The sequence below is a fragment of the Neltuma alba genome, unplaced genomic scaffold (assembly GCF_004799145.2).
Source record: "Neltuma alba isolate B1F8T4 unplaced genomic scaffold, ASM479914v2 tig00012187_pilon, whole genome shotgun sequence".
Classification (NCBI taxonomy): domain Eukaryota; kingdom Viridiplantae; phylum Streptophyta; class Magnoliopsida; order Fabales; family Fabaceae; genus Neltuma; species Neltuma alba.
In genome coordinates, this window is record NW_021636728.1 from 81,838 (window position 1) to 92,092 (window position 10,255).

Genomic DNA, 10,255 nt, shown 5'->3' on the forward strand with positions numbered 1-10,255 from the left:
TTATGTGGGGAAGTTCCAGTGCATGGATGATTCATCTGCAAGTTCGTTACTATTCTGGGAGAATTCTAGTACGTGAAGGTAACTCAAGTTTCGTATAGTGAAGATCCTATTTGAGGCAAATGGCTCCACAATTTCAGTACCTAGTGAACAGAGTCAGATAGATTGAATCTCCCCAACAGTAAAAATATAGATATTATATATATCATAGTAGTACTAATGCAAACACCCATCTGAATTTGGAGAGGAACCTCCTTGATATGGACCTATTTTACAGTGTGAGAACAAGAAAATCCGAGAAAGCAAAATAATTAAAACCCCCGAAAAGGAAGCTTCAGATCTTCTTCCCCCCCCCCCCCAAAAAAAAAAAACCGTAAACTTGGAGGGTTGTAGGCTCTACAAGTAAAAGAACAGGCTTGCAGCTTCTGTTTCTCCTTCAGGACCAAAATAACACTAGCAAGAAGTTGAGCAAGAAGTTGATAGATTGAATCTCCCCAACAGTAAAATATAGATATTAATATATCATTCCTAGTAGTAGTACTAATGCAAACATCCATCTGAATTTGGAGAGGAACCTCCTTGATATGGACCTATTTTACAGTGTGAGAACAAGAAATCCGAGAAAGCAAAATAATTAAAACCCCCAAAAAAAAGCTTCAGATCTTTCTTCTTTTTTCCCCCCTCAAATTCCGTAAACCTGGAGGGTTGTAGGCTCTACAAGTAAAAGAACAGGCTTGCAGCTTCTGTTTCTCCCTTCAGGACCAAAATAACCCTAGCAAGAAGTTGAGCTAAGGTACACTCCCATGATCAGAGCCATCGTCATAGTAATATGGTGACAACTTCCCATCTTTCTTCGATGCCTTCGTTTGGTTACTGTCTGTGCCTACTTCTTGCAACATCTTCACCACTCTTCTCATGGCCGGGCGGTTAATTGGAAGAGGACTAGTGCACATGAGGCCAATGTTGAGGACCTTGCAGATCTCTTCTTTGAAACAAGAATCAAGACTGGAGTCAAGTACATGATCCACGCCTTTCTGATCTATAGTGGTGCAGACCCACTTAACCAAGTCCTTTTCCCCAAATTCTGGGTCTACCGGGCGTCTTCTAGTTACTAACTCGAGTATGACGACACCAAAACTATAGATGTCGCTCTTCTCATTCACTCTGAGCGTGTATGCATATTCTGTTTCAAAACAAAGACAGTGAATTTTAGATCCCAGTGTGACAAAACATGCAGAACATAATCAAGTAATCAACTACGCTAACGGACAACATAGCAGGAAGTTGAAGCTCTAAATAATGCAAACACAAATCAAGTTCTGATAATTATGTTAGGGCTATGTACTAAACAAATTTAATACATTTCGGACCCATCAAATTAAGCAAAAATACTACTCAATAAGCATTAAATGAAACTTCCGTTGTTAACTAACCTGGTGCAATGTATCCGCATGACCCAGCTATGGCAGACATGGATTTAGCTCCCTTAGCAGTGGTTTCAACAACCTTAGCAACTCCAAAATCAGCCACCCTTGCGCCAAAGTCACCATCCAGCAAGATATTGTTGGATTTTACATCTCTATGAACAATTGGTGGAACACAGTCATGATGCAAATAAGAGAGGCCTTCAGCAGCATCAACTGCTATCTTATACCTTGTTGGCCAATCCAACAATCCACCTTTACTACTATGTAGCAAATCTCCAAGACTACCATTAGGCATGTACTCATACACCAAGAGCTTGCAGTCCCTAGTAGTACAGCAACACCACAACTTTACAATGTTCTTATGCCTAATTTTGCCAAGAGTCTCAACCTCTGCATCAAAAGCATTGTCTTGAACCTGGCCTTTCTCAAAATCACCACTCTCTATGTCCTTCACAGCACCTCCCCATAGTTTCTTCACAGCAACTGCCTCCCCATTGCTAAGCACTACCTTGTAAACTTTCCCTGATGACCCACTTCCTATCACATTGTCATCATCAAGGCAGTTCATCTCATCTTCACCAAAACCCAGTTTATGGAAGGACATCAATGTCCATTTCGATTTATCAATGGCTCTTCTTGCGTTCTTGAAGTTCCTATACTTGAAATAGAACCAGACCACACCAATGAGAAGCACCAAAGTGGCAATGATGAACATAGCTCGAAGTAACCAAATGTAACCTTCATTTTTAGCATCACTTCTGCCATCACATAGACCTTTCAGATCCCCACATAAACCAGGATTACCCAAAAAGCTAGTCCTGTACATATCCTTAGCCAACTGAGGGGGAAGTTCTCCAGAAAGTCGATTATAAGACAAATTCAGCTGGTTAAGCTTCAAATTCTGTAACCCACGAGGAACTTTCCCGGAAAGTTGATTGTGGGAAAGGTCAAGAAAATTGAGCACGGACAAACTCCCAATTTCATCAGGAATTTTGCCACTAATGTCATTGTTGGCCAAATTCAACTCATTAAGTTTCTTCAAGGATCGAACTCCCTTGGGGAGCTGGCCAGAGAGTTTATTGTTGTGAAGATCAAGAGTTCCAAGTTGCCCAAGATTCACAATACTATCAGGCAGCGACCCAGTAAAGTTGTTATCACTCCCAGAAAATTCCTCAATATTTTCCAACCATCCAATCTCATCAGGGATCGCTCCACTGAAATTGTTCTTCGATAGAATCAATAACGACAGATTCCCAGCTCCAGCAATAGTTGAAGAAATTGGACCCGAAAAAGAGTTATCAACAAGCTCCAGAAGGTATACATGCGGAAGCCCCCATATACCGGCCGGAACTTCGCCGGACAACCGGTTGTAACCGAGCCTAACTCTTGTCAAGCTCTGACACATCCCCAAACTCGCCGGGATCTCACCAGAAAACAAATTGTATATCAGCAGAAGCTCCTCCAACTGCCCCTGGTCACACAAACTAGCCGGAATTCCTCCCCAGAACTGGTTGGTTGACAGGTCGATCCACCGTAATGGCGAAATTTTGCCAAGATTCGCCGGCAGCTTCCCGGTGAGCCTGTTCCCAAACAATCTAAGCTCATAGAGATTCGGAGAGTCAGCTATGCTCTCCGGCAACTCGCCCTCGAAACGATTTTCGTAGAGATTGAGGCTTTCCAGTGGCAAACGACACAAATCATCCGGAATGGTCCCCGTGAGGTGGTTCATCGACGCGTCGAGGAGCCTCAATGAAGTGAGGTTGGACCATCCCCGAGGCAACTCACCGGACAATGAGTTATTGTACAGTTCAATCTGGTTCAAACTCGTCATCTCCATAAGCGAACTCGGGATCGACCCGTACAGATTATTGAATGCCAGGTCCAAATCCCTGAGCTTCTTCAACTTCCCTAGCGAGTCGGGAATCGTGCCAACCAGGTTACATTGCGTTAACCAAAGCACCTCGAGATTAGTCAGGTTCCCGATCTCCGGCGGGATCCGACCCGGATAAAACGGGTTATACGAAAGGTTGAGCATCTTCAATGTCGTAATATTACCCAGAGAAGCGGGAATGGTACCTTCTAGAAGATTAGACACAAGAGAAATAACCTCGAGCTTCCGAAAGCTCCCAAATGAGTCAGGAATAGGACCCGAGAAATTGTTTCCGGTCAAGTCCAGGTATCTGAGATTGGGCAGTAGAGACAGAGTATGCGGAAGTTCACCGGTGAGGAGATTCTGGGAAAGGTCCAGATGAACGAGGGAGCGACAAGAGGAGATATCTGCAGGAAGGGTTTGATTAACAGAGTTGTTGAAGAAAGAGACGAAGGAGAGGTTGGGGAGGCGGCAGAGGATGGAGGCAGAGAATGGGCCGGCGATATTAGTGTTGGAGAGGTCAAGGCGAGTGACGGAGGAATTGGAGGCAGCACCGCAGGTGACACCGGACCAGGCACATGGGGTGACATCACGGGGGTTCCAGGAGGAGAGAGAGGCATCCGGGTCGTCGAGAGAGAGCTTGAACTGGTAGAGATAGAGACCCTCCTGGTTGAGAGAGAGAATGGAGGGAAGAAGCAGGAGTAACAGAGGAAGAAGAAGAACGGTGGACATGGCCGGCTCTGCTTCTGGAGAACAGAGTAGGGGAAGAAGAGTGAAGAGAGTGTGGGGTTTGGGTGGAGAATTTATCCGAAGACAGAAACAGAGAGAGAAGGGAGGGGGAGGGAGAGAGAGAGAAGGGGTATGAGTACTTCACTGCACGCACCCAAAGGGAGGGGAAGACAGAGAGAGTGAGAGAGAGAAGAGAAGGGTAGTGAAAAACAAAGACATAATGATAGTGCCTTCTTGTATTTCAGAGAACTGTAAAACTTGTGTCTATGGTCTTCATCCCTGCATTTCGATTTCTTTTCAGTTAAAGTAATGCTGATTCTTCTGCCCCAGTGAATTGAACTTTCTTCTTCTTCTTCTTCGTTCTTTTCAAAAAATTGAGAAAAAAAAATTCCTTTTAATAATATCCACCCAAAATCTCATTATTAAGTGCCCGTAGTTCCTTGGCTTTTTTTTCGTTGGCTAGCAACTCATGGGTGTTTTCCTTATTAAGCCATACCACTTTAATTTATTTACATTAGCATATGCTCAGAATTATAAGTCGTTTTCAATTAATGTTGGATAAAATATTTTTCTAACTGCATATAAGTATTTTGTGTTGCATCTAGAACCTTAATTTATTTTTCAAGTTAAATTTTATGATTATTAATTTAAGATATCGGATGAGCCAAAAAATAATTTATAATGTTAAACGCATCTAAAAAATTAGTTCAGATGCCTCGATGCATCAAAATATAATTTAGACTGTTAAACTCACTTTAAAAAACACTATAAGGTATTGGATACATTTCAAAATACTTTAGGATACTATATATCTAAAAACATATTTTAGGACGCTAAATATATTAATCTATTAATTTTTGCACAAAAAAACAATTAATATATAATTAAAATCTTTCTATTCATTTTGTCTCTTCCTTTGTTTAATGGGATAACTTATTCCTTGGCAAATTACCCAACAACACGTAAAGAAAAAAGAAAGTGAAGAAGTGCATATTTATTTTTTTTTATTACTATTACTATTATTATTTATTATTTTTTGGTGATATTATTATTTATTACTCCTTCCGTTCCTTATTATAAGAGACAAATAACCGAATTACGTTGATCAAAAAAACAGTTAAAATTAGTTAAGAACAATTAATATGTAAAAAGTATAACTTTTTTTCCAAAAATGCCCTCATTAATAAGGAGAGAGAGCATGAGAGAGAACAATAGTAAATTCTCAAAAGAAAGAGAAGTGGAAAGGAGAGAGAGTGTGAGTTGGAGACAATAAATATGGGTAAAATAGGAAATCAACACAAAAAAGTAGAGACAACTTTTAAGTGTCTCTTATATTTAGGAACATGCTATAAGCATCAAATGTCTCTTATAATAAGGAACGGAGGGAGTATTAGTTAGAGAAGAAAAACGACAGAATCGTCATAGACATTGAGTGGAGTAACAAACTTAAAGGGGAGCAAGACATGAGTATTGCCCAGTCACAATCAAACACATTGCTTTCATGCTGCCTTTCTTCTTCTTTTTTTCTATTTTTTTAAATTTATTTCTTAAAAAAAAATAACTTCCTAACCTTTTCACACACATTGTTCATGTGTGAGAGAGAGACTAGTTTGAAAGCATAAATGAATTCAAGGCATGAAATTTAAGTTTCTAAAAGCAAGACATGCTTGGTGTATTGTTCTAGTGGTAAAATAATTCTTTTTCATAGTTTTGATCTTACAAGTTACAATACATATGGCACCAAATACCTCTTTTTAAAAATTTTTATTCATAAGGTTATAAGTTAAAACTTTTGTGAAAGATAATAATTGCTCATATTTAATGCCCAATAATATTTTAAATAAAATTATTTTTAATAAATATATATATATATATATATATATGCGTAGCACAAAAACAAACAATAGCAAATTTATGACAGTATTTTTATAAATGGTCAATGAAAGAAGAAAAATGCAACCCTAAAGAATGAAACAGGAGAAGAAGACGAGAAGGGGCATACTTGAGATTTGACTTATAGTGCGAAATATCGTTGACCATCTAGAACGTCCCCCTTTAGCTTGTGGTTAGGAGCACCTTCGACGAACACGATTTTAAATGAAATTATATAGTAATTTTTAGTTACATATATATTAAAAATAAAAGTAATTTAATATAAATCTGTTGAGCAACATACTCTGCGTGGACATAGAGTCAACAAACTGTATTATTTACAATTTCTTTTTGTAGAAAAAGAAAAGAATTTTTTTTTTACTTAATTTAATATTGTAAGCTTGCAGTACAAATAACTATAGGTAGAAACGATAATTTTTCTCTAGCTGTCGTATTAAACATTATTGGGTTCAATTAAAATTAATGTTTCAGTAAAATTAATTTTCACCAAAAAAATTAGTGTTTCAATAACCGTTAAAAAAATTATCCATAATTGTAATGGAAGTAAAAGCAATTGAAAAAAATTCACCCAATCTTATTTCTTAAGTGCACCCAGCACTTCGATTATTATAGTGATGTAATTTTACTCATAATATTTTTTTGGAGCACTTTTACTGTTGGTTTTTTTGTGCAATTTTACCCCTGATGTAAGAGACAATTAACTGCATATTGATAAAAAAAATTAGTTAAAACTAGTTAGTAACAATAAATATATGAAAAATATAACTTTTTAAAAAAATCCTTATTTATGTAGTAAAAGGTCATAAGAGAGAAAATGTATTATCTAAATGATAATGAATGCAATAATATTAATATGAGTAGTTAAATGAAACAAAATGAAAAATTAACCCCAAAAAAAATGAAACAAGGTCTGAATATCTCTTACGAAGAGATACAAGTCATCATATCCACCAATTATTTATTATAAGACAAAAGAGTACAGGAAGTATTACAATAATTTATATAGGAGGCAGCACAAGATTTCTTGAAGAGACTGAGAAAAAATAATTCAAATTGGAAATATATATTTTTTTTTAAAAACGGTCCATTACCCAAAATTTGACAAAGCTCAAAACCCAAAAATGTTGCAATTAATAAGAACATGGTTCAATGAAAGAAAAATTAGCGTTCAAATTAATGCCTTGTGTTTCGTTCTTATCTTTTAGTGTGAAGATGAGACGGCTTTGGGGTGCCAAAAGTTAAAACCCCCCCCCCCCCCCAAAAAAAACACACTTGAAGGTTTGCCTGAAGTATGATTTAGTTTTATTAGTAAATTTGAAAAAACTCTACCTGACTACCGATAAGAATTAATCCAATTAATAAAGAATTCATCTAAAACCTATAAAATTATGAGTTTAAATCCTACAACTGAAATAAAATCTTATTAGTAGATGATCTTTAAGTACCTCTATAAACGCTCTAAAACCTAGAGATATGCCCTGACTTTAGTGGGATTCCAGAACCCAAATCGTCTAAACCTTTAGTTACCAAAAAAAAACCTCTATCTGATTTTTAATATTATAGTTAGATAATTAATTTGCTGATTTTTTAGAATACCTTTTCTAATAATGTGTGTTATAATTTTATAACTATCTTTTTGTAGAAATTTTCTTACTATATGCAATCAATAAGAACATTTTTAAAAAAATTATAAATTTAAAAAATTGAGATCTTGTATTAGAATCAAAATAAATCCCTTAGCTTGCTCTTATAATTATAAACTAAAATAAGTTGATAGAATTCCTGACCATGTTCATTTATTGTCAGTTCTTAGTTTGTAAGATACTATCAACTGGTGATATTTTCTCCCACGTCAGCCTTGTTGATATATATATTTTTTAGTTTTCTTTTCTTTTTTAAATTATGATCACATCACACGTGATTGGCTAATTGGGGAACACACACACACACACATAATATGTGTATGTGTATGACGAATTTTATCCAAGTTTATAAATTATTTCAGCTTTTCTTAAACTTTAAATGGATTTGGTAAAAAATGTTTAAATGGATAATGCCCTCCAAGTTTTGTTGGGCCACTAGGTTTAAAATATGTAAAAAATTACTAATAAAAATACTCATAAATTATAGAGTATTAACCAATAAATCACTTATTTAAGTAATGATATTTAAACTCACATTTTACAAAATATACATCACTATCAATTGAATAAACTTTCATTTGTCTGAAGAATAAAATTTTATCATATGCGTAAATAAAACAGTTTTAACCTAGTCAAATATTAAATTTGTCCTTTTTATCACAAGGTAAAGTTGTAAAAAGGTTGCATTAATTTGTTGGGGGAATTATCATGAAACCTAAATGAAAAAATAATTACTAAAAAAATTTCAATAACAACTCTGAAACTTTTATATAATTTTATTCTTCCTTTGATACTACTTCCGGTCCTAATTATAAAAACTAGTTAACTAATTTGAGGAGATTAAGGAAATAAGTTGAGTTAGTTATTTGTCCTAAATAGGTGTTTTCTTTCCTAAAATATCCTTATTAATCAAGTGTATTGATCAGAACTATCATTGTTAAAAGGATTACTTTGGAAAAAAATGTATAAATATGAGAGACAAAGTGAATTGGGATTTTATATTTAAGATCAAAATAAAAGTCAAACATGATCTTATATTAAAGACTAGAGGTAGTACCTTATAATACATAAATTTTCCTAATTCTTTTAACAATTTAAAATGAAGCTTACGTTGAATTAAACATTTTCTATTTTATATAAAATTTGATGGATAGATAAGCTATACTACCCATATATTTGATTTTTAATTATGATTTACAAAATACAGAGTAAATATAGAGGAGTTTTCTCTCAATTTACGTGAAATGTATTTATAAGTATTTTTCATTGTTATCCCAAGTAGGTCCATTGTTTAGAAATCAGAAATTTGGAAAAAGAAAAGAAAAGAAAAGAAAAGAAAAAGAACATTACAGTATAAACACGGGAGCAAAAGTGTAATTGTGAGCATTTGGCCCCTTTGTGGTGGAGGAAGGGGCTTTATAATATGAACATGATACCGTGTGGAAGAGACAATGGAAAGTACATGTTTGCAGTTTCCAATGGATATAATGTTAAAATAGCAAATCACACTTGCAATCACAAAAGCACATGAAAATTCCCAAATTCGAGGTTTGCGTCTGGAAAAATAAAATAAAATAAAAATGCTTCCTTGCTTTATAGAATAAAGTATTCTTGTGGATAAGTTTTTTCAATCACACGCATCCAGAGTTTCAGAAGACTAGTGCGTTATTCAAACCATTAAATTTAGCATGAGAAATAATATTAATAAAGAAAGACGTGTTCCTTTATTCTATTTATAAAATACTTTTAATATATTTATACAGTAAAAAAAATTTTAAATTTCGTTAACTTTTATTTAAAATTTAATGACTTTCTAGTTTTATCTCTATTTAATTTACATTATATTTCATATAAACAAAGTCAACACAATAATAAATGAGGAGTAAAATTGTACATCTATACAGAAAATTTCTCTCAGCACCCTATAAATAGAACGAAAAAATACCTTCTCTCTTTGCCCTATAAATAGGACCAGAGGAGTATAACACATTAAATTTTTAATATAGTTACGTATTTATGGTTGGAAATTTTTATAATTTTCAAATACTATTATTCTATTTTTATTTATAAATCATTTTGAATATGTTTTATATAAAAAAAAATAAATTTATTAACTCTTATTTAAAAGTTAACTTTTTATCTTCATTCCTTTTTAATAAATATTAGACCCCATAAGAATAAAGTTAACATAACAATAAATAAAAAGTAAAATTATATATTTTTATGAGAAAATTTTCTGTCTTAAAAATAGGTCTGTTTTTTTTTTCCTGTACCTTATAAACAGAACCAACATAGTATTGATTTTGGCTTATGATGTTTCCCTGGGTAACTACAAGAAGGCAACCCATCCCAAATATAATTACAGGATATAACATTCGATGACCTCATAAAAATATTAATAATAGTTAAGAATCTTAAAATTTTCAAGGAAAAAAATTACTAGTATGATCCATGGCTAGAATTACAATTTATTTGTGTTAATTTTTTTCAGCACTTATCTTATATAATTTCAAAATTTTTTAATATCTTTTCCTCATCTTTTGTATTTTTTGATATTAAGTTTTCAATTGTTAGTTGCCTTAAATATTTTAAGAAAATTATCTTCCACATTTTCAATACTTATTATTTATTTTTTTCAACTCTAAAAGCATAGATTTGGCCAAAAAAAATTCTAAAAGCATAGAACATGGACATTA

At 33.9% G+C, this 10,255-nt stretch overlaps 1 protein-coding gene across 2 annotated transcripts; it reads right to left on the bottom strand.

Moving 5' to 3' along the window:
* Positions 1 to 231: 231 nt before the first annotated feature.
* Positions 232 to 4,213, bottom strand: LOC114724405 (receptor-like protein kinase HSL1). 2 transcript variants are annotated; one of them, XM_028910744.1, is made up of 3 exons: positions 1,431 to 4,213; positions 760 to 1,180; positions 232 to 440 (listed from the first exon to the last, which is right to left on the bottom strand). In XM_028910744.1, exons 1-2 carry the CDS (start codon positions 4,024 to 4,026, stop codon positions 786 to 788), a joined length of 2,991 nt encoding a protein of 996 aa, XP_028766577.1. In that variant the 5' UTR covers positions 4,027 to 4,213; the 3' UTR covers positions 232 to 440; positions 760 to 785. The 2 variants fall into 2 exon arrangements, with proteins under 2 accessions (XP_028766577.1, XP_028766576.1); XM_028910743.1 differs by lacking the exon at positions 232 to 440 and having other exon boundaries at positions 482 to 1,180.
* Positions 4,214 to 10,255: the final 6,042 nt, after the last annotated feature.

Coding starts and splice junctions, on each gene's coding strand:
- LOC114724405 (XM_028910744.1), bottom strand. CDS start 4,026: ATGTCCACCGTTCTTCTTCTTCCTCTGTTACTCCTGCTTCTTCCCTCC. Junction 1,181..1,430: donor ATGCGGATACATTGCACCAG/GTTAGTTAACAA, acceptor GTTTTGAAACAG/AATATGCATACACGCTCAGA.